The 25,442-nt window shown below is 40.4% G+C and overlaps 1 protein-coding gene across 1 annotated transcript; it reads right to left on the bottom strand.

The window, feature by feature from the left end:
* Positions 1–1,021: 1,021 nt before the first annotated feature.
* Positions 1,022–25,442, bottom strand: PARP15 (poly(ADP-ribose) polymerase family member 15). Its single transcript, XM_042903735.1, is given in 9 exon segments — positions 1,022–3,665; positions 3,977–4,151; positions 7,366–7,499; positions 11,603–11,809; positions 14,591–14,758; positions 17,801–17,863; positions 20,960–21,109; positions 24,189–24,282; positions 24,285–25,442. Coding segments are annotated over 9 exon segments (1,335 nt in total). The 5' UTR covers positions 24,339–25,442; the 3' UTR covers positions 1,022–3,375.

The raw sequence follows: 25,442 nt of genomic DNA, 5'->3' as shown, positions 1-25,442 counted from the left end.
ATGTTGTAGAGAATTATTTATATTGGGAAAGACCCCATACATCTGTTGTTGGAAGTGTTCTGAGTGTGGAAGCGTAAGTAAAGGAGAAATAGAGAGCAACAGTTTTTCCTACACAGCTTGTAAATGTGATAATTCAATCAGTTAAGCTCATAAAGCATGTTCACTATAAGAAACAGTATTTGTTCTAATAAACAGTTTAGCAGAAACTGAATTGGTTCATATTAGCTGTAAATAATCTTACCAGCATTGTGATAATTAGCCTACCAGCTGAAAATGAATTCACAAATCCTGGGTTCAACTAACCTGTCAGCATATATACTACATGGAATCTGTTTCTCTACTCTAGAAGAAAAAAAAATAAAATGTTTCCTCTGATTCATTCAAGCAGAATGTGTGTCCTCATCCTCCCACAAGTAAGGGGAAGGATTAGAGGGAAAAGAAAGGAATGAGAAGGAGAAAGATGCTAAAAGAAGTAAACAGAGAAAAGGAGAGAAGATATATGGGAGAGTAAAGCCATCTACCAGTCACAATTGTAGTTTAGGTTTTCTGGTCTCAGATCAATCAGGTACCATCAGCCTGAACTCTGGAAATCCATAGAAAAGAAACCTAGTTCATCAGTAGTTAGCAAACTTAAAGCCTTCCAATTTTGGTTAACTGGAAACAGTGCATTATTAAGAGAGAAGTAGAGACTATTCTAGTCATATGTTTAGAGAATGTTAAGCCAACTGGGAAGGAGAGAGACATAAAAGGTTGAAAAACATGATTTGGCTTCAGACTGATGGAAGGTAGACTTTATAATACCTATATAATTATTGGGGTGTCTGAGCCTGGGTGGCTCAGTTGGTTAAGCGTCTGACTTTGGCTCAGGTTATGATCTCGCAGTTCATGAGTTCGAGCCCCACTGCGGGTTCTGTGCTGACAGCTTGGAGCCTGGAGCCTGCTTTGGATTCTGTTCCTCTCTCTCTCTGCCCCTCCCCTGCTGACACTTGGTTTCTCTCTCTGTTTCAAAAATATAATAACTATATAATAATTGACTGGCTTATATTTTGTTTCTCAAGAAACGATCACAACTTTAATAGCATGGGTGTATTATATTCAAGACTTCTATGTCTTCTTGTGAAGTGGGAGTATAGCAAAATCAAGTGGGGAGTCCTTGAATATTGGAGGAAACAGAAGACAGCAGTTTAGCCTGCAAGTCAACTGCAATGTAGTTGCAGTACTACCACCTAACCTAAGTAAAAAGAGTCCTTCCATGTTTCAACCCGGCTTACTAGGATTCTACACTGGAGCTGGGAGCCAAGGCCCACGTAGTAGCAGAGCGTTATTTAACCTTGCTTTGTTCTCTAGGTCTTTATTTCCCTCAAGAAGTTCAGGAGGTGGTGTCTCATTGAAGGTAGATTATGGTCCTTTGCACCTCATAATCCAACCATATGTTTCTCTAGAAATATAGGGCACCCTACTTTGACATGACATTTATGTAGAAACATACAATGAAATACTATGCAATCATCAAAGTTATATGTAAGATATTTAATGACATGGGGGAAATAATACAGATATATTACAAAAGAAAAACTGGATTATTAAACTATAAGGAAAGACTATGACATTTTAAGACTTTATAATTATATATACATAGAAGGAAAATATATAGTGGAATAGCTTGGCGATTAAGATTATGTTTATAGTAAAAATTAATAACATGAGAGTAATACAATGTTAAATGAAAAAAAGGTAGATGCAATATTGTATAATTAAGTAATTGAATAAAGTGTGATTTTGACTTTGTTGAAGGTGGATGTAGAAGAAACTAGAAGGGAATGCATAAGAACGTTGGCAGTGGTTTCCTCTGAATGTTGCAGTTATGGGTGATAGAGTATGGTGAAGAGTGCTGTTTTCTTTATACGTCACTCTTTTTAATGTGCATGTGCTTATTTATGATATAAACCCATCTTAAAAGTCTTCAATTCTTAAAAAATGATGCTTCAGGATAAATAAGCTGCTAAACATTTCAAGAATTTGCCTGACTCCAATAGAAGGAAGAGATGAATCTGAAGGGCCACCATCTGTAAAAAGAATGAGATATGTACTGCGTCCTCCAGAAGGTGGAACAGTGATTAGCAGGCAATAGACTCAGAAGAACAGATATCAATTCAATGTAAACAATAGTTTTCCAATAATTAGAACTGTCTCAAATGGAATATCCTTAAGATGTGGAGTGTTAGAAGCAGTCAAGCAAAGGCTGAAGGACTTTTGGCCCTGGGAGTAGGAGAAGGTGAGAGAGAAAGATGAGAGGACAGTGGTCCTAGATGGCCTCTAGAGTCCTTTTCACTGCTAACATTTTATCAAAGTATTAGTCATTCACTCATTTATACAGCCTCTAAGATGGTCCCCAGTGATCCCTACTGGGATCCATTCCCTTGAGTAATTGCCTCTTACACTGAATGAGCTGATCTATGTAACCAATAGGTTACTATAGAAAACATGGAGTATGACTTCAGAGGCTAGATCATAAAAGATATCATGGCTTCTTCTTTTCTCTCTCCTGAATTGCTGACTGTAGAGTAAGCCAGCTGCAAGCAGTCTAGAGAGGAGAGGACTCCTGCCAACAACCAGCAAAAGCTGTCTAGCTATTTGAGTGATTCACCATAGAAGCAGCTCTTCCAGCCCCAGTCAAGCCTTCAGATGACTGCATCCCCTGCCAACATCTTGACTCAACTTCCTGAGTCAAGAGACCCTAAGTTAGAATGACCCAGCTAAGCCATGCCTGAATTCCTTACCCAAAAAGCCACTAAATTTTATAGTAATTTGTTATGTAGCATTAGATACTGGTACAACACATTTTTGCCTGATTTGTTCCACAACAGATTTGAGGTAATACTCTTTGATTCTGTCATTAAAAGCTGAGCTATTGCTAATAAGTATTCTTAAGGAGGCAAAATTCACAGTTATTACAGATGCACAACAGCAGCCTATTCATTTAATAGTACAGTTGGGCTCAACACAGTTTGATGTCTTAACATGTTCTGTAAGGACAACAGCTTGGTTTTAAAGTGATTCATCTTATGTCTTCTCTGCTAGAAAAAAAGTAATGTGCTCTTTTTTTCCTACAGACTTGCTGCCTGTAAATAGCTGTAGCTATAATTGTGTCATCTACGTTTCTTAGCTTCCACCCATCAATGTGCTCTGAAGAGAGGTATGCTACAAATTTCAATAGAGCATTTTTAAAAGGCTGTTTTCAGCATTTTAGCACCTGACAGATTTTTATCTATAAAAACAGGCCAAAGGCAAAGACAAAACCCCTATAAATTGTTTTTATGAATAGACGACTAAATCATCTCTTTGAGATTAAAAAAAAAAAACAACCCCTATTTTTCAACACCTAAAAGTTATGAGATATTCTGGGTAAGCCTGATTATCAGAGAACACCACAAATAGGCTTGGATGTTGTACATTGTCTGTGACAGAGTCAAACAGATCTGTGGGATTGTGAGGGTTCTTTGATGGAGGGGTAACTAATCCTGCATATCCAAGTGTGTAGACTCCTGTAAGTACTCGCACAACATAAATATGCTTTCTCCCATTGCTGTCTGGTCTGGAGTACTTATCATTAGCAGAATAACTGGCATCAATAGCAAAATAAGTTCCCTTTCCATAGGCTGCAGCTGTAAAGAGAAACACAAAAGCCTTTCTAAGAACATAAAATTATCACAGTATGTAGAACCATGCCCAAACCTGACACAAAAATTTTTTAATGTAGTTCTTGCCCACCAAAACCACGTTTCATCATTTCTAAAATTTACTCCATCTATCCTCAGAAGGTTGCCATCCTCCTTTCTGGTGACACACAATGAGCCTTATCCTGACAATGACAATATGGCTGCCACACATGATTCTACACTGCTTGGGTGTGAATAGTCAACGCTAGAACTATCATTCACCTCACTCTGGTTGGCCAGATTACTCACTTCCTTACCATTCTTCCCAGCATAACTGCGATTAAAGCCATGCTGATTGACATATGGCACTGAGTCTGCAGCTGTCCCATGATATAGGACTCTCTCATTATCTGTATGGCCATTCTTGATGTCCATATGCTTTTTCTTTATCTGGTAGCTCTTCCAGAGCCATATATTCTGTATCCTCTCTATCTGCAAATGACAAAAAAGCAAAACATTTTGAAAATGACTTTAGAGCTCAGTATATTGTGTTTGTTGTAGATTTTTTAAAAAGCAATTTGGAGAAGAAGAGAAGCAGGAGGACTGGAGGAAGGAAATGAGAAGGAAAAGAAAAATAAAATGCAAATAAACAGCAAATTCAGAGAATAGGTAGCTTTCCACCTTTAGAAAAAGGCTAGGTTAAGAGTACCTATACTTTGTAATAGTGCTGATTATTATCTACTTTATATAACAGAACTTATAACTTACATAAAAATGTTTACCTGGAATTCCTGGAGATTTACTAACATTCAAATTCCTACTCAAAAATTTGTCAAGTAATGATTTCCTTAACTCCCTCTGATCTCTAAACCCATTCCATTGGCTTCTTCCAGTAACAGTTTTCTTGTATTGCTCTGATTATGGTCACAAATTACCTCATAACTGCCTAATCTAATGACTATTTCTTTCTAGACCTTCAATAACATTTCAAACCATAAATCATCCCCTCCTTGAAATTTTGTCTTTCTTGAAAATTTTTTAAAAATATCATTCCCTCCAGTTCTATTTCCTTCTAGAAAATGAACTTATTAACATACATCCAGTAATCATCTATTGAACATCTACTATGGATCAAGCACTGTGTTGGATCTCTGCCCTCAGTCTAGTGGGGGAAAAACACAAGAAAAAAAAATCACTACCTCCCAGAGTGATAAGGGATGGGTTAGGAGAATACACATGGAGTATGAAAGCATAAGAAAAGGATCCAGATAATCTAGGTATAGGGAGAGAGGAGGAAATCTGAAAGAATGATGTTCTAGAAACAAAAGAAGAAGAGAGTTCAAGAAGAATCGAGTGCACCCCCATGTTCACTTCAGCATTATTCACAACAGTCAAGATATGGGATCAACCTAAGTGTCCATTGATAGATGAATGGATAATGAAGATGTGATATATATATATATATATATATATATATATATATGTATTTTTTTTCATAATAGCATTCCATTATATATATATAATTCAATTATATATATGTATATAATTCTATTATATATATAATTCCATTATATATGTATATTCTATATATAGGAATATACTATATATATATATATTCATACTATAGGAATATAGGATTCCTATATTCATACTATAGGAATTCATACTATAGGAATTCATACTATAGGAATAGGAATACTATTCAGCCATTAAAAAGCATGAAATCTTGCCATAGACCTTGAGGGCATTATGCTAGGTGAAATAAGTCAGACAGAGAAAGACAAATACCATATGGTTTCACTTACATGTGGAATCTAAAACAAACAAAACCCACAAAAAACAAACCAAAGCTCACAGATACAGAAAATAGTTTGATGGTTGTCAGAGGCAGGGGCTGGGGGGGTAGACAACATGAGTGAAGAGGGCCAAAATTTACAAATTTCTAGTTATAAAAGAAATAAGTATGGGGATGAAATGCTCAGAATGGTGTCTATGTTAATAATACTGAATTGCATATTTGAAAGTTGCTAAGAGAGTAGATCTGAAAAGTCCTCATCACAAGAAAAAAAAATTTTCATAACTATGTATAATGATGGATGGTAACTAGACTTATTGTAGTAATCATTTTGCAATATATACAAATATCAAATCATGTTATATACTTGAAACTAATATATTTCAGTTATTCCTCAATTTCAGTAAATAATTAAAAACAAATACATAAATAAGAAGAATGGAGTGGTAACCTGTAGCAGATGTTGAGGAGAAGCCAAGTAATAAAAGCAGGAGGGAAAGTTTTTTTTGAGACAGATGAAGACCTCAAGGAGAGTGTTGAAATTTTGCAATGGAGAATGCGTGAGGGAGTTGACTGGAGGAAGCAATAAAAATTTCAGGCACCCGGACAGTGCTGCAGAGGTTGGGGACCATGAATTAATAATGATTTTATCCAGGGGCAGCAAGAGAGAAAGTAGGCTATGGAATTAATCCAAAGCTGAGGTGTTTCAAAATGGATATGATAGAAGGATAAGAGCCAAGAAAGTTGAAGATATTGGGTAAACACAATTGAACGAGGTTCTTGTACTCTCAACATCTTTTAACATCAATGAAGCATCTCTTCCTTTAAATTCTCTCCTTTCTGCAAGAGTCTCCCTCTTTTGATTCTCTTTCTTTCTCAGGAATTAAGTTCATTTAGTAGGTACTGTGTCCTACAATATGCTAGCTACTGTGCGATGTACGAGGAATGCAGCTCCTACCTTAAGAAGCCCACTGTCTAATGGAGCAGTCAGGCATGTGAAAGCTTATGAAAGCACAATTTCTTAAGTGCTATAGTATGGTTCAGTACGCTGTTGTATGGAAGTAGCAGCTAGATTTTTAAATGACTAGGATGGAAATATCAATTTCCATACCCTGCTCTGACATACATGGTATGATAATGACCTAATAAATTCCTGTACCGGCTAAAATTTTTATGCAGCATAGTGGATGTTGTGAGAATCTGAACATCCATTCCACTTCATTCCCGTTGTACAGCAACTCCTGGTTGGGTGGAGATGGCCTCACTTACAGCTCCCAGGTGCAGCCTAATTGGGTTTAACCAATCTGGATAATCTCATGATGGGATCACACAATGATGGCATCTGATAGCCCAGGTATAAGCCAGTCAGCACATAGCACTCTCCCAACACAGACTAGCTATAGTGGTACATTCAACACAAAGCCTGGGACTCTTATCCAGTGGCTGTATCCCTTCTGTGGTATGTGAATGGAGGACATAGAGACCCCCTGATTGCCACCAGCAGCCATCCCACAATTATGAAGGGAGTCCAGCCTTTGGATGAAGGTGACAAAGCCAGAGAAACTGGATCCAAGACATCACTGAGTCACTGGATTCAACTGTTCCAAAGACCATCCTACTTCTGGACTTTCCATTAATTTCAAATACATTTCTTCTTGTTCAATCAGTTTGAGTGAGTTTGTTTGTAAATTGTTAAGTGAAAGGATCCAAACATATATATGTCGCTTTTGGGAATCTTCTTCATTACTGCTAAGGAAGGAACCATGAGATTTGAAGTCTAGGAGCTTGAGTGAGTCAAATTAAAATAAATCTAGTAAGGCATAAAGGAAGGAAGAGTGTTATTTTAAAAAGATATCTTTGATGTTAGTTCTTCAATATTTGAAGGAAGTAATTTTTTAGGCACAATATTACCTTCTCTATTTTGTAGGAAAGACAAGTCTCAGAGAACTTGTCCTTTACGGTGTCATATTCTGACTGTCCGGGTTGTAGTTCGATCACACAGGACAGCTGCTGATTCATGTCAGTCCAGTGTTCAGGAATATTATCTGGAAAGTTAACATTTGGTGAAAACACGATATCCATTTCCAGGGACCATTGAAAATCAGGGCACTTCCTATGCTCTTTTTTCTCATTCATCTAATCCTGGTCTTTGAGAAAAAACAAAACAAAACAAAAAGCTACACATTTCATAGTTGCTTCTTTTATCATCCTCAATTTGTCAAACACAGATGAAATGAATGGTTCTGACGCTAACATGACATATATTAATGCCTAGCTAAAATATTTAGGTAAACTTAGGTTCACTATAGCTTGAAATTATAATTTTCCTAGACAGCGCTGTGCAATTAATTCCATAAGAAATTGATTATAAACATGAAACCCGATTTATTGATGTCTTCATATTTATCAGTTTATTTAGCGTGGTCCTTTATTATTTTTCTTTTGAAACATGTACCTTGCCAAAGTTATTTAAAACACATTGTTTTGTACCCTATCTTCTACACGAAATAGAGAAAGCACTATATAAAGAAAATAGTGGAAATTCTAAGTGAAAGCTTTCATATGAGATGATGATGCTCAAAATTTTCCTTTGCTTTCCAATGGCTTCCGGAAACTTCTAACACATTGAGGCTACACACCAAGTTGCTGAGATGGCTTGATGAATAGAAATATGGACAGACTGTAGTAGAGAATAAAATGCCAGAAAATGGCACAATACCACAGATAAAGGCCAAAGGATTTCTCCTTACAAACAAAGCCAGAATTTGCTCATTGTTAGTGAAAGATATAATAATCCAGGAACTCACTTCCTGTTTAGCGAGTCCATCCAGGGAATGAAATTCTGATGACAAAAGGAAACATCAAACCCTAATCTAGAAGCTCTTTTCAAATTCTGCTTTAACTACTTAAGCAACAGAGTGTGTTGTTTCTGCAAATAAAATTCTTTCCTTTCTCCCACTGTCCACTCCCTCCAGATCTTTTGGCCTCATCATGTCTAGTCCTAGGTCTTAGAGTCCTCTTGGACCTGCTACATTCTTTTTTCTGAATACAGCAAGCAAGCCTGGGAAGTAAATAAAGTTTTTCTTTGGGCTCTCTCTTCTTTCATGTCATGAGTTTGCAGAGCAGAAAATACCAGTGCTTGGAATCAGAAGACCTGATCAGCCTCAACCTGTGACCAGCCATAAGACATGGAACAAGTAATACCACTTCTGAGTGAATTTTCATGCTCTCTTTTGCAAAATGGAACTGACACAATCTGCTCTATCACCTCATGGGATTGTTTCAAATTTAAAACATAATGAAGGGTGTGAAAGCACTTTTAGGAAATGCCAAGTCCTTTATTAACATGGTTATTATTCTCAAAAAAACAATTAATCTTGATCTTTCCTACATCCCAGAGGTATATTAAAGGGGAGTAAAGCTTATGGAGAGCTACAGCTTAAGTCACACACTTAAACCACACCAAACCGTGCTACCTTACTCTGTGGACAAAAGATGACTGTGGTTGGACAATTTAGAGATGAGAAAACCTAGTCCCAGGAAGGCTGAATATTCACACATCCATTGTTACATGGAAGGCCTCCATCCAAAGAAGGAACAGAATTGTGTTCTATTGACTTGCAGCCCAGTGCTTCATGGGAAATAACACGATGGCTCTTTTTCTTTAAGTGTTTACCATGCACCAGTCACTTTCCCAAGTGCTTTTCCTATAAATCTCTTTTAAAAGATAAATGTCACTCTACTTTCCCATTCCTGATGTTTGGGATAAATGCCCCCCTGCACCTCTCCTTGTGCACCCTGCCTCAGTTTCCTCTCCACAGGTGGAGGTGGAATTATACACCAAGAATCCTGGCTCTGCTTTCAGCCTTTACTCTCTCCACCTTCACAGTCTCCATGGATAATCCAGTCCACACTCAATGGCTTCAACTCCCACCTACTTACACGACTCTCAAGTCCATGTCTCTAGTGTCTGATATTCAGCTGGTGCTCAGTAAAAGCTCTCTGAATCAATCAAAGCTTTAATGTGCATTGGAAAAGCAATTGTGGACCATAGGCTCAAATGCAACTCAAAGTTGTCCTCTGTAAATTCTTTTTTAAAGAAGTCCACATGATAAATTCTTATTAAAATTCAAGTTTGGGTGTCTGCCAACAAACTTCCTTTTATCTGACATTTTATCTGCATTATTACTTTCATCTAACAACGAAGATTATGTAAGGCAGTTTTGTTGTTTGTTTTTGCTCCAAGTGCCATAGGGTCACTGGTCTACTCATTTTAGTTAGCTTTTGTTTGCTTGTCCCTTTAACTTTCGTGTCTATTTTGTAAATTTCATAAGTCAATTTAAAATCTCGGTGTAAGCAGGGAATGGATGAACCAGTTTCACTTGATTTTTTACTTTACTGATAATGACTTATTGCTCTTGTATTTAAATACAAATTTTCCTCTACAAAGACCAAAGTGGGGGGCATGTTAATTTATATATCCCTAGATACTCTAGTAGGTATTATAATTTTTAACTATCCAGCAGCCTTTTCCCCTTCTTCTGATAAAAGCATCCTGAATTTCTTTTGGTGAACAACCCTTCCCCATTGCTTCGGAGAGTGATCCCTTTCATTTCAAGTATAGAGCATATAGACTCTGTATTGCTAATTAGTGTAATTCCAGTTCCCTCGCTGCAATCATTACCTAAGTTGATTCAATCAGAATTTCAGCTATATGTGAACACCTCTGTTCCCAGGCATCATGTTCCTGATGATAAGTATATATTGCCACAGGATATACTCTTTCCTATTGGACCTGACCATATAGGGATATGAGCCTGAAGCTGCTAGCAGCCATCTTTCACCATGTGAAACCTAAGCCTAAAGACAACACAGCTGACAAGAGAGAGAGAGAGATGAAGAAAGTCAGGGTCTAGATTATATAATATGAGCACCAGGATCAAACTGGACCTGAAGCCAGGTATGAGTCAACTTTATAGTCATGTGAGTCAATTCATTCCATTTTTTTGCATAAGCCAGTTTAAATTGGATTTTCTATTATTTGCTATTACAAGAGTATTAACAGATCCAACTATTATTTTCATTTCTATTTAGTGCATGTGTGTGTGTGTGTGTGTGTGTAACTCTTACATATGCTGTATGTGGAGGCACATTGAGAAAAACAGTTGTCAGAAAATAGGTGTAGGAGTGCCTGGGCGGCTCAGTCGGTTAAGTGTCCGACTTTGGCTCAAGTCATGATCTCACCGTTTCCAGTTCCCAAGTTGGAGCCCCGCATTGGGATCTGTGCTGACAGCTCAGAGCCTGGAGCCTGTTTCAGATTCTGTGTCTCCCTCTCTGTCTCTGCCCCTCCCCCACTAGTGCTCTGTCTCTCTCTCAAAAATAAATAAACATTTAAAAATTAAAAAAAAAAGAAAATAGGTGTAGAGAGCACTGAAATTCCTACTGGTCGTGTCAGAAAACAATTTCCAGTTTAGGGAGGCTCCTGATGACAGGTACATTTCATCACTAGTGAAACTCACAGTGCTCTTTGAGTGAGTGCTCCAAATAAACAAAAACAGTGATCGCAAGAGGAGGCTGTTTTTCTAGGCAGTACAGAAGCCACAAAATGGGGGACAGAGGGGCAGGTCAACACAGATACTTAAGCATAATGCATACACACATACCTTACAGAGAAGCAGCTGGGAATCTGCCTGCTCATGAAGTAGCACAACCAAATGACCCTGACCACTCTCTTCTTGCATCTGCTTCTATTCTCAGGCTAACTTGTCTGGTGGTGGATAATCAATAAACCAGTATTGGTCCACTTGTTCACAGCTACAAGGGACACTGAGAGTTAACACTAATCAATAAGTATATAATGAGACAACTAGCTAGGATTTTCAAAGCCTATCCTCCTCTTCCTGCTTTCTCACTTCTATCCTCTTCCTGTTCCTTTGCTATTCCTGTTTCCCCAGGAGTAATTTTGCCCCACAGAAGAATAATCAGCTGACAGGAGGCTGCGTTCCATAGTTCGTGCACTTTCCCCACATATTATAGGAGGCTGTCTGTAAAATCCTAAAACTGATAAAACACTGAGCATCAATATCTAAACATTTGCTAAGTGATATGAGAGAGAACCACATGATCTTTTTAAAGAAGAACATCTTACATGCAGTCTCGAAGAATGTGGACTGAGAGACGGGTGATGCAGAATTTTCTCTCTTTTTCATGTTGTCATAGAATACATTTAGCAGTTCAGACAGAAAGATGACAACTTTAACTTTTTTTAATGATGGGGTGGAATGTTTCCAGGCGAAGTCTACAACAGCACTGATCATGTCATCAGCAACTATGACTGGGTTTTTTCTGGCGTTGCCTGAAAAAGAAAAAATTTTTAGATGACAAAAAGAAGCTTTAGCTGGTGTTAGTCAAGTGATAATATTTGGCAGATGCAGTTTTTGGTGCCAAGAAAGAACGCAGCCCCTAACAGCCAGAACAGATCTGGCGCTCATAGCTGGGTGTTGGCGTTCTCTGGCTGAACTCAAACAACTTCATAGAACAGCATCAAATGTAACCACTCTGTGGCTGTGATGAGTCAAGTCAAAAACCACCGCTGGATAATCATGTCTGACCACAGATAAAAACACGAACACCAGCCAAATCACAAAAATGGCCAAACACTCTCCATCTTGACTAATAGGAGCAAGTGCTGCCTCATTTATAATCATGGCTTCAGCCACACTTTCTCCTGTTCCAGGTAAGACACCCAGTCATAGAACTATGTCTGCTTCCTTCAAGTATCCAATCCAGAGCAAAACCCCACTTACCCTAGACTGCCAGAAAGTCACCCAACACAAGCTCACATCCCTCAATGATTCCTTAACAACCCCTTGGTGAGATGCTGTGTGGTTCTTTACAGTGCGTGCTCCTGGTGGTCTCTGACTAAAGGGCTTTGGAAGCACAGAGAAAGGAACAGGTGATTTGGGTGCAGAAGGTCTGGCTTTATGCCCTGGTTCTCCACTGATTAGCTGTGTGATCTTGTGGAAGTCATTTGATCCCTCTTACATTAGTTTGCTACGGATGCCATAACAAATTGCCATGACTGGTGGCTTAAGCAACAGAAATTTATTTTCTCACAATTCTGGAGGCTAGAAGTCTGATATCAAGGTGCTGGAAAGATTGGTTTCTTCTGAGGCTTCTCTCTGAGGCTTGTAGATGGTGGTCTTCTCCCTATGTCTTCACGTGGTCTTCCCTCTGTACCTATGGGTGCTCTAATCTCCTAACAAGGACACGAGTCGTATTGGATGAAGGAGAACCCTGATGACCTCACTTTAACTTAATTACCTCTTGAAAGACCCTATCTCCAAATACAGTCAGATTCTGAGGTACAGAGGTTAGGGCTTCAACATATGAATTTGGCCAGGGGAACATAACTCAGCCCACAACACCTCCAAACTTCACTTTGCTCATCTGTAAAATTGAGATGATAATAGAAGGTAATAGCTAAGAGACATAAGGACGTGGCAGCTAAGAATATAGTAATGAAGAGCAAAATGGTAACAAAACCCACATAACATAAAAAAAATGTAATGGTTGCAACGTAAAGACCAGATTTCCTGGATTTGAACCTAGTTACACTGCTCACTAGCTATATGACTTTGTGCTTTAATACTTTAAGTTCTTATCTGCAAGATGGGAAAACTAGGAGTCAGGGGTGGGTCCAGGTTTTGTACGATTTGAAACTTATACATCTTGGAAAATAAAACAAAATAAAAATATAAAATTATGCATATAAGTGAATATTTAGACTAAAAAAAAAGAAATCCCAATAAAGTATAAATTTTAAAATGTTGAAAATCATATTCTCAAGTCAACTTTCCTTAACTATATTCCAAAAATGCTTGCAGCCTCTCCAATGCCCAGTGCCAGGAAAAGTCTGAGGAGTCAAAGTGGGAAGAAACAGTGATCCTAACCCATAGTGGTTAAAATGCCTTACTTCTGAAGCTTTACTAAATCATATAGCCATGTGATGGCTTTATTAGGGCCCTCTCAGTCCATTTTAAAAAGCCTGTGTAGGGGCACCTGGGTGGCTGGGTCAGTTAAGCTTCCGACTTCAGCTCAGGTCATGATCTCACAGTCCATGAGTCCAAGCCCCACGTCAGACTCTGTGCTGACAGCTCAGAGCCTGGAGCCTGCCTAGGATTCTGTGTCTCCCTTGCTCTCTGCCTCTCTCTCTCTCTCTCAAAAATAAATAAATGTTAAAAATTTTTTAAATAAGTAACCTGTGTAATTGGGCATGAATGAATCATGGGTGGGTCATTAGCATCACCTTCAACTGAGAAGAAATTACTGTATGCTATGATAGAGATGGGGGAGGAAAGTGTTCCTCAAAACTGTGAGCAGGACAGACCTGAACTTGTTGCTTAAAGGATGGCGACTGCATCCTATTCACTGATTTTATCCCTAGGAATTTGCAGTGGGCCTGGGAAAGAGCATTGCAATCTAGTGAATGTGCCAATGAGGAGCCAGTGAGAGATGCTGCTGTAAACCCAATGGGGGAGGTATTAAGGCTTTGGAAATAAACAGGAAGGCTGAAACAGAACAACCCCTGGAAGATTTAGTAGAATGTGCTGACTGTGCGGTCTGGGGGCACAAAGAAGCAGGGTACAGAACAGCTGGGGGCATCATGGCACCCCTGCAGGAGGAAACCAGGAAATGATGCAACTCAAGAAAAGTGGCTGTTTGCAAGGGATGATGATGATGTTGAATCTGGATTCTGATATAAAGTTTCCGGTAACAGAAATCTCCCAGAGGAGGTCTGGGAGAAGGAGAAATGCTGATCTGAGAGTCAGTGCAGAAAAGGCAACTGATATAATAAGAACAAATAAATCCCCCAAAGGAAAAAAAAATGAACAATAAGAAAACCATGAAGTTAAGGACCAAACATGGAAAGATACTTAGGGAACATACAATTAAGGACAAAGATGTATGAGAGAGGCATAGGCCCCATAGATGGCCCTCAGGGTCTGAAAGTTTGCCTACTCTGGTTTAATATCACTATCACTGCCTGGACTCAGCATGGAGTTCATGAACAGTGAGCCTAAGTCTAAAGGAATCTGGATTATTCAGAATCTCTGAGTGATGAGAGGCTGCAAACCTGTTCCGATGGCTGGAAAGGAAACAGAAGTGTACTTCCTCTGCTCACACTCTTCCAGAACAGTGGAAACCGTTTTTCTGACATCATTTTCCCCAAGAACATGAATTATTATCTTGCACATTAAGTATCCACCTTGTGTAATTATAAAATCTCTGTGAGGCTGTACAGCTGGAACAAAAGAAAGAAGGAAACACATAGCACATTACTTACAGGAAGCAACACGATGACCACTGAGAAATGAAAACAGCTGAACTCAGAAAAGCCGTGACGATTCCTGACCAAGTCCAGCCTCCCTCCATCCAGCTAGTTTCCCTCACTGGGACTGTGACAGGCTCATTTTCTTTACAATCAGGATTCTCCCCCCGCCCTTATTTTTTTTTTTTTAATTTATTTTTAGTTTTAAATTTACATCCAAGTTAGTTAACATACAGTGCAATAATGATTTCCCGTAGATTCCAGTGATTCATCCCCTGTGTATAACGCCCAGTGCTCATCCCAACAAGTGTCTTCCCTAATGCCCCTTACCCATTTAGCCCATCCCCCACCCAGCAACCCTCAGTTTGTTCTCTGTATTTAAGAGTCTTTTATGTTTTGTCCCCAGCCCTGTTTTATATTATTTTTGCTTCCCTTCCCTTATGTTCATCTGTTTAGTATCTCAAATTCCTCATATGTGTGAAGTCATATGAAACTTGTGTTTTTCTGACTAATTTCGCTTAACATAATAACCTCCAGTTCCATCCACATTGTTGCAAATGGCAATATTTCTTTTTTTTTCTGATTGCTGAGTAATACTCCATTTTATATATATACACACCACATCTTCTTTATCCATTCATCCATTGATGGACATTTGGGCTCTTTCCATACTTTGGCTATTGTTGATAGCACTGCTATAAATATTGAAGTGCATGTGTCCCTTCAAAACAGCACACCTGTCTCCTTTGGTTAAATACTTAGTAGTGCAATTGCTGGGTCGTAGGGTAGTTCTAGTTTTAATTTCTTGAGAAACCTCCATACTGGTTTCCAGAGTGGCTGCACCAGTTTGTATTCCCACCAGCAGCGCAAAAGAGTTCCCCTTTCCCTGCATTCTCGCCAACATCTGTTGTTGCCTGAGTTGTTAACTTTAGCCATTCTGACTGGTGTGCAGGATTCTTTTACTCAACAACTATATTGTTGATATTTGGGGTGCTTTTCAAAAGCACTGTACCTGCATTAATCCACTCAGTCCTCAAAACAAGGCTATCAGGTAGGTACTGTTTTCTCCATTTCACAGATTAAACAGAGGCTCAGAGAAGTAAGGTCCCTAGCAAAGGTTGCCTGGGATTTGAACCTAAGCAGTCAGTGTCCAGAGCTCTTAACCCCCAAGCTGCTGTCCAGAAGAGCAATTTAAGTGCTCATTTAGCTAGATCAATTTTTCTAGGAGACAAAAGCAATGTATTCATTGGTATGGAGGTGTGAATGGATGAAAACTCCTCCCTCTCTCTCGACCCTGAAAGCTCTTGAACACATGGAAATCACCAGAGCTTGTTTTAAGGCACTGAGTAAGTACCTGAGGAAGGTGGGCCTCTGGCAAATACAGGAGGAGGAGAGTGGGCCCACCCCACCCTGCCCAGGCACTCCCTGCTGCCCCTCGGGTGTCCCAATGGCTATCCCATCCCAGGCAGCCTCGGTTTCCAGCTTGTTCGATACCCTGCTTCATTCTCTGCTTCTGCCTTCCAAGGTACAGCTAGCTTTTCCAACCCACAAATTCCTGCTAACATCCTCATGTTAGTGGTCAGTATTCCCTTCCTCTAACCCCTCTCCAGGAATACATTCATTCCAGAGAAAACGTCTTAATCAGAGGAGAGCTATCAAGATAGAACTTTGAGGCACAAAAGCAAGTCAGTCGTGGGACTGTTTGTCAAACATGAGACCTTGTGACTTTTTAAAATCACACTCGTAGCTGATAGTCTCCTTGGCAAGACATGAGTCCTGACTTTGAAGGATAAATAGTTTAGCATCACTCTTACAGGTTCCCCACTGTGGTATAACAAAATACAAATATTTGATCTTTGTTCATGGTTCTTGGCTCAGAGTTCCTCAAACACTTTGGAATCTCCTGAGTAATAAGTCTTTTGTAAGCAAATGAGACGACTCTTGAGGGTTGTGAGGCTAGATAGCTTCAGAATGGGGGCTGGTCTTCAGAAAGACCAAGCCATGGTCAGAGTCCCACCCTCTGACCTCTGCAGACCTCCATCAAAAACACAATGATTTAATTAATTGTAACCACATAACGAAACCTCCATAAAAACTGCTGAAAAAACAGGATTGGGGAATTTCCGGGTTGGTAAACACATCTGGGTACCAGGAGAGTGCTGCATCTGGAGAGGGCAGGGAAGCTCTGCCTCCCTTCCCATATACTTTCCCCTTTGCATCTCTTCCATTTGGCTGTTCCTAAGTTGTATTCTTTATAATAAACTGGTAAATGTAAAAAAAAAAAAAAAATAGTGTTTTCTTGAGTTCTATGAGTCATTCTAGGGTATTGCCAGACCTGAGAAGGGGGTTTTGTGAATGCGTGAATTTATAGAGGATGAGTGAGAAGTACAGGTAGCCCCTAGGACTGGCACTGGTGTCTGAAGCGGGGGAGTCTTGCGGGACTGAGCCCTTTACCCTGAGGGATCCAATGCTAACTCTACAGGTACATAGTGTTAGAATTGGAGAATTGGTTGGGGTCAGAAAACACCTCAGACCCACCCAGGCTCCACATTTCTTCACAGCAAGTAGATGTGGCGCTATAGGAAGTAGAACAGGGTTGGGAAAACTGAAAGATAATTTATACAGCACTTACAGTTTACGTAACTTTTCACACTCATTGTCCTGATCCTCACAACCACGTGTGAGCCAGCCATTACCATACCCCTCCTTAGTAGAGTCATCTTACAGATGAGAGAAACAAAGCTCTGACAGATTAGATGGCATGCCCAGGAGCCCTCAGTAAAAGGTTGAGCCTGGACCATTGGGACCCAGTTCTTTTTAATAGTCAGGAAGAGACAGGTGAGATGGTGGGAGAAAGGACGTCTTCCACACGGCCACAGTTACACCACCTGTATCTGCTCTCACAGGGAATCGACCTTTTTCCAAAGCACTCAACACTCCTCCTGTAGGTCCTATTAGAGTACTCAGCCCTCTAATTTGCAGTAGATTGTAGCCAAAAGTAACATGTGACCATACCTTGTACAGCACATTCACTTTCCACAGCTGGTCCGGCACCTTCCAAAACTGCTTTTGACACCCCTAAATAAGACATGTTAGTGGTAAAAAGCATTAGTTAAAATCCAATACAAGACTGTAGCTTTTGTACCTTAAACTTTTATTCAGCTCGCCCCTTGGTGCGTAATTCATGAATACCCCCCACAGAAAAACCCACCTTTTCAATAGCAACCTTCATTCAGTAGCTGATCAATAAACAATCTGAGCTGCAGCATGATGGCACTGCCCAACAGCTGACAGTCTCCTGTGTCTGCAGCTTTACAGGCTCCATTTGTACAGGGATAGTTTTGCGGTTATGTGAAATTGTTTGCATTCTACCCTTACTATCTTATAAAATTGAAAAATATAAAAATGAAAGTTCTGATGCTAATGGGAAGCATGGATCTCAAAACTAAAATAAAACTGAGCATTTTGCATAAGCTTTTTGGTTTTAATTTTTTGTTTTGTTTAGCTTTGTTTTTCACAGGTAGGCAGCTGCCTTCAGGCCTGTTAATCTTCCAGTCAAGGTTGTGGCTTCACCACTTTGGTCACCACTAATGACAGCCGAGTTGAATGGCTGAAAACACAGACTATGCATTTTGACAGACTGGTAGAGTTGCCTCCACCATTTACCAGCTAATATGTGACTAGTCACTCTCTCACCTATTATACAGAGGCTAGCACAGTACTTCCCTCACAGGGTTATTTGAACATTAAAAGAGGCAATGCATACAAAATGCTTAGCTTGGAATCTGGCACACAGAAAGCATTGAATAATTATCAGTTATTTTATCATTTTAACAATCTATCTTCTATCCTCTATCTATCTACTGTGTCTCTTTGATTCTGTGTGTGCATTATGAATTGTCTCTTTTTTAAAAATTCCTTTTTTCTTAGTATGTGTGGGTCTCTGACTTTGCAATAATGGAGGTGTTCTTCAAATGTCAGATGATCTTCACCAGTCCATTCATGTTTAAGAGTGAGTTTGGGAGGACCATGTAAACGACGCTTGCTGACTAGTAGGCTTTAGTGTAAGGTAAGCAGGCAGTAAATACTAGGCTTAAAGGCAGCCGGTTTCTCCCCAGAAGGCTCCGCCGATCTCATGCCTTGGAGGGCAGAAGCCGGTGTGCTGTTCTGGGAGCCCCACAAGGACAGGGGCTGGGCACTCACGGTTCAGTACAGAAACTTTCACTTGAATACTATCCAGCTCCCCCTTTCATCTCACCTGTGCTTCCTGCTCTAAGTCCAGAATCTCTCTGGTTCTGTTTCTCCAGAGAATAAACCTCCCATCTCTGGCCAAGGAAGAGCAAGGGAAGTTACTGGTGCATCGGATGGATGGAGGATAGAATGAAGGATGTGAGTGCTACTCATACAGAATTGCACCAATTCTTTTTTTTTTTTTTTTTTTTTTTTTACATTTATTTATTTTTGAGAGACAGAGAGAGACAGAGTACAAGTGGGGGAGGGACAGAGAGAGAAGGAGACACAGAATCGGAAGCAGGCTCCAGGTTCTGAGCTGTTGGCACCGAGCCCGATGCGGGGCTCAAACCCACAAACCGTGAGATCGTGACCTGAGCTGAAGTCAGACGTCCAACTGACTGAGCCACCCAGGCACCCCAGAATTGCATCAATTCTGTTTTCATCTCTTTACTTGTCCTCTGCCTTCCCAGGTACCTGCTGCCTCCAACTCTTGTGTCTCTAGGGTCTACCATTCTCTCCTGCTGATGCTAAGCTTTCACCACCCTGCTTCTCATATTCTAAAAGTACATTGTTGTCTCTTGTTCATTATTGGTCTCCCTCTGACTCTCCCTTTCCTTGTGGGTTTATGCCCTTTTATTTCCTTCACTGATGCTTTTTTTTAACGTTTATTTATTTATTTTGAGAGAGAGAGAGAGAGAGAAAAGAGAAAGAGAATGTCCCAAGCAGGCTCCTCACTGTCAGCATAGAGCCCAACATGGGGTCCAGTCCCACGAACTGTGAGATCATGACCTGAGCCAAAATCAAGAGTCGGACGTTCAACCTACTGAGCCACCCAGGCGCCCCTCCTTTACTGTTGCTTCAATAGAATTTTCCAAGGAAGCAGGAACAAATGTGTACGTTCAATTTACCATGTTGCACATAACTGAATGTTCTTTATGTCTACATTTTGAATGACCAATACATTGGATGGATATTATACATGTTCACTTCCACATAGTAAGTTCCATGATATTTTGCAGTTTCGAAATGTTTAAACTTCTATTTCTATTTATGTATTATCTTACCTTTTAATCTCAAATTTAATGCTTTGTATTAAAAATATATTAACATAAGCTTATATGTATGTAAGTTACAAACAAATAGACGTGGAGAGGGCATGCTCAGAGGTGTTACATCAATGGAGCTGGTCAGATATTCCAGGAAAAATCAAGAAAAGGCTGAGTTTCATTTCTGGATCAGTGTGACATAGAGAAGGGAAGAGTTACAAGAGGTGAGATATGAGTGCCAACTGAGTTACATAAAAAGGGAAATAAAAGGGGCACCTGGGTGGCTCAGTCGGTTAAGCATCTGACTTTGGCTCAGGTCATGATCTCACAGTTTGTGAGTTCAAGCCCCGCGTCGGGCTCTGTGCTGACAGCTCAGAGCCTGAAGCCTGTTTCAGATTCTGTGTCTCCCTCTCTCCCTATACCCTCACCCCCGTTTGCACTCTGTCTCTCTCTGTCTCAGAAATAAACATTAAAAAAAATTAAAAAAATAAATAAAACTTTCTTAAAAATGGAAAATAAAAATAGAACTTAAACTTATTAAATTAGAAATGTGGCATTTTGATAGGGCTAAAGTGGGGACAAGAGCTAACAGAGACTAAATCTGACATGTCAGTTACACTTCACCTTTACATGGTTACACCCTGTCTCATCCTCCTGTGGGAAATCAACATCTGACAGGCAGAGAAACTGAGGCTCAGAGAGGTTAAATGATATTTCCAAGGCCACACAATGGTAAGAGGCATAGTAGGGATTCAAACCCAGGTCTTTCTAATTCCAGGGCTTACCTATGTTCTGCTATATGCTCCATCTACTGAGGCAACATTAGCCACAATTTCCCTCCCAGACGTGAGTCATGTTAATAGTTACAGTCAACTACATTGCTTAAATAAAATACCTGATTTCAGATTAAATGTCCTTGTTGTTGAGTTGACAATCACATCTGCCTTTTCTTTGGTAATATCTCCAATAGCAATCTGGAAAGTAACTGCACCAATTTTCATTTCATATGCTGTGAACCCAGGGTCAGAGACAGTCTTGAAGATTCCTGAAAAGAAAGCAAGCAAATGAAAGAGTGGCTGGAGAAAGAACAAAAAGAATGGGGCCTTATTCTCTTCCCAGTCCTCTTTCTTTCTCCTATATAAACCCAAACAGTAACATGCCTCCCAGCCTGTTAAGCTGTTGGGTTGTTTGTTTGTTTGTTTGTTTGTTTGTTTTGAGGAAATTAGAAAATAATGTTTTGTAGCAGTAGGAGTATCATTTTCTGAGTTAAATAGGATGAGGCAGAAACATCTGATTGGTCCATCTGCCAATCTGCAAAAGTTGCTGTAACATTATAAGAAAGGCAAGAGGAAGGATAGAGGGCAAAATGCTCCCTCGTGTCATCCCTACACCTCTTGGGGACTTTTTTTCAGCTTTTTTGAAGTATGATTGACAAATAAAAATTGTAAGTATTTAATGTGTACAATGTGACGTTTTGACATTCACATACATTGTGAGAGGATTATCCAACTGAGCTGGTAACATACCCATCGCCTCACACTTTGTGTGTGTGAGTGAATGTGTGCACATGCATGCGGGAGAGGTGAGAACCCCTGACATCTACTCTCTTAGTAAACTTCAAAAATATGAAACATTAGGGGTGCCTGGGTCGTCCTGTTAAGTGGCCAACTCTTGATTTTGGCTCAGGTCATGATCTCACTGTTCATGAGTCCAAGCCCTACATCAGGCTCCATGCTGTCAGCACAGAGCCTGCTTGGGATTCTCTCTCTCTCCCTATCTGCCCCTCCCTCACTTGCTCTCTCTGTTTCTCAAAATAAATAAACTTAAAAAAAATTTTTTTTTAAAAGAATATGAAACATTATTATTAACCTTAGTCCCATGCTACATATTCGGTCTCAAGAATTTATTCATCTCGTGACTGAAAGTGTGTACCTCCAGTGATTCTTTTATTACCATTTAAAAAAAAATTTTTTTAACGTTTATTTATTTTTGAGACAGAGAGAGACAGAGCATGAACGGGGGAGGGTCAGAGAGAGGGAAGCACAGAATCTGAAACAGGCTCCAGGCTCTGAGCGGTCAGCACAGAGCCCGACGTGGGGCTCGAACTCACGGACCGCGAGATCATGACCTGAGCCAAAGTCGGACGCCTAACCGACTGAGCCACCCAGGCGCCCCTTTTATTACCATTTTATAGAAATGGAGGGGCGCCTGGGTGGCGCAGTCGGTTAAGCGTCCGACTTCAGCCAGGTCACGATCTCACGGTCCGTGAGTTCGAGCCCCGCGTCAGGCTCTGGGCTGATGGCTCAGAGCCTGGAGCCTGTTTCCGATTCTGTGTCTCCCTCTCTCTCTGTCCCTCCCCCGTTCATGCTCTGTCTCTCTCTGTCCCAAAGATAAATAAACGTTGAAAAAAAAAAAAAAAAAAAAAAAAAGAAATGGAAATGGTCTCAGTGGCTAGGTCATTTGTCTCATGTTCCACAACAGCTCACTATCTCCAAACATGAGCTTTTCCTGTTGCCTCACATCTCCCTGGGGTAGCCATATCGAGGCTGCTTGGAGGAAATTACCTTGACTGTGTTGGCACATCACCGTCCACTCTACACTCTGAGGCTTTACAACTTAGCTGCGCCATTTATACTCATCCCTTAAGCTCTTCAGGTCTCCCCTTCAACATGACACAGTGGCAACAGAAACACCTGCCCAGGCAGCCATTGTGTAGATTAAATAATATATATGAAGGGGCACCGGGTGGCTGAGTTGGCTAAGCCTTTGACTCCTGATTTCAGCTCAGGTCATGATCTCATGGTTTGTGAGATCAAGCCCCACATCTGGCTCTGTGCTGACAGTGCAGAACCTGCTTGGGATTCTCAATCTCTCTCTCTCTCTCTGCCCCTCTCCCCACTCCTCTCTCTCTCAAAATAAATAAATAAACATAAGAAAACTTTTAAAAAATATACGAAAGCAATCAGTGAAGTTTAGTGTGTCGTACGCATTTTAGTTATGTATGCGTGTGTGTGGTTCTTCAAAGGCCTTTACTGGATGAGTCCTTCAGAGTGGGAGGACACAGGCCCAGGAGGCTGTGGGCAGGTCCTGCTCCCAGCTACCCACACCTCAGTGGAATGAACTCTAGGCAAGGCAGGCTCTAGCACATTCACTTCTCCAGGGGCACGGCCTCTTATCACATACATGTGTGCCAACAGCACGTGGAGGCAAGAGCAGTGCTTCAGGCCAGCACATCCAGGGCATCCCCCTCAGCGTACTATGCCCGCAGCGGCCCCAGGTAGGCCTCCCACTTGGTGTGAGGATTTTGCCGCGGGTGAAGCGGCACACAGGGATAATCAAGGAAGCCACGGAGCGGTCGCTGGTCCCACTCCTGGCCTCTGTCTTGTTCCTCCATCTTCAATTATCTTTAATTATCATACCTTAGAAACCCTGGCCTCATTACCAGGGATTTGGTTCGTATCCTTATGGTACATGCTGGATAGCTGGTTTGTGCAAGCATCCCCTGAATGGCCCTGTTAATCACTATCTTGAAAATGTGGAGATCCTGTCCTCCCTCTACATTCCCATCAGGCAGAATGTGCAGAGGAGCATGTTGTTCAGTGTTCAAAGCCAGGGGCTGGTTGTCGGGGGTTGGCCAACCCTGAATGTCCTCTTATAATGAAGAGTGTCCAAGTGTCAGGCCTTGATCTCCTTGGAAATGCTGGCCACACAAGGAGGGGAAGGGCCACTGATAGTTGCTAGGGTAAGTTGCTGTGATATGAAAACTTGCTGCATATAGATCCTAGCAGCAGAGCCTTTATCCCGTCAGCCACTCCCGGACTCCCTGTACATAAGTTTCCCCAGTAAAGCTATGTCCCAGTTGGTGTCTCTTTTCTTTGGCCTCACTGGACCAACAACCACCCTAGGCTTAGACTTTGCTGGGGTGCAGTAGCATAGTGTCTGTGATTTATTCTTTGTGTGCTCAGACAACAGAACATGCTCTAACACATGCTGTAATACCCTCTCCATCACTGATTTGTTCCTCATGTGAATTAGCTTTGTCTCCTTCTGTTGGCCGTAAGCTACCACTGAAGAGCTACGAAGCAGAGGGAAGTAATTTCCTCAGCAGAACAACTTTGCCAGACCTTGGCCATCTCCAGCCATGAGAATCCTGTCCTTGTCAGGATTTCCTCTTGACCATTTAGTGAATTCATCTAAAAAGGCCTGGAAATAGAAATATAGTTACCGACTACAACAATATTCTGTAAAAATATTAATCCAATTCTTTGGAGCATTGATCACCAAACATCATTTAGGAACAATAGTTCTCCCTAGATTTCCACTTACCCAGAGACTTTTTAATTAAAGGATTACAGTTCAACCTAGGAATTTTCGCAGTATATATCAGTGCTGATTTAGTTTATTTCAAGGAAAGCCCACAATTCTATCTCAGATACCTGAGAATAACTAAGACCTTAGAAAAGAACACTATATTTGATATCTTTTTAAAGTACTCATGTTAGTAGTTTATAGCAATAGCCCTTAAAGTCAGGTAATGAAAAGATAATAATAACTACTTCTGCAACCAGTTTTGATGCTTGCTATATGCTAGACACCATGCAGAACATTTCAAATACATCTTCTCTTAATTCCCGCATCAACTCGAAAAGGCATTATTGTCATATTCACTCTACACATGATAAAACTGAGATTCAGAGAGGTTGCCTCACTCAACCTTTAAATGGCACAATTGAAATGCAAACCTAGCGGTAACTTTCTTCTTTGTACTTTCATATTGCTTGCATTTTTGCTATAACTAAGCACAATTTATATAAAATCAATATAACTTTGTCAAGAGTGAAAAACAGATTTCGGTACTCAGAGTGGGCCAATCAGCTAAGGAGTGCATCTCAAGGAATGTCATCTTACGAGGTCAGGTGTCAGGGGTTAAGTACTTACTAACTGTGCTTTGACTGCTTCTCTACTACTGAATACTCTACTGATGTTTCTAGCTTAAGACCCTCCTGGATTTGGATAGACTGGCTATATTCTAGCCCAAAAACAACAACACCAACAATACCCTAAATTCTTGAGGTTTCTCTCAGTTGGTCTTTTCCCTATAAATAAAGCCATGACTTAGCTTTCATTCAGTCAGTGTTAAAATGCCTTGGCCAATTTTATGCCAATAGATTTCTGCTTTTTCCTAAGAATTTATTAAGTACAAATTATCTTGCCTCTTGCTAAACTATCTGGGAAGGATTATATGAGTTCTCAGTGTTATAAGTCTTACGACAACTCCCTATCAGTAACCAATACTTATGGACAGGGAAGTGAAAACATTATTATTTATAGATCTACAAAGACATCTGACTGCACTTAGGTTCACTTGCCCGAATGAC

This window comes from Panthera leo, chromosome C2 (assembly GCF_018350215.1).
Source record: "Panthera leo isolate Ple1 chromosome C2, P.leo_Ple1_pat1.1, whole genome shotgun sequence".
Classification (NCBI taxonomy): domain Eukaryota; kingdom Metazoa; phylum Chordata; class Mammalia; order Carnivora; family Felidae; genus Panthera; species Panthera leo.
The sequence above is the reverse complement of the archived record's forward strand: the minus strand, read 5'-3'. Positions and strand labels throughout refer to the sequence as shown.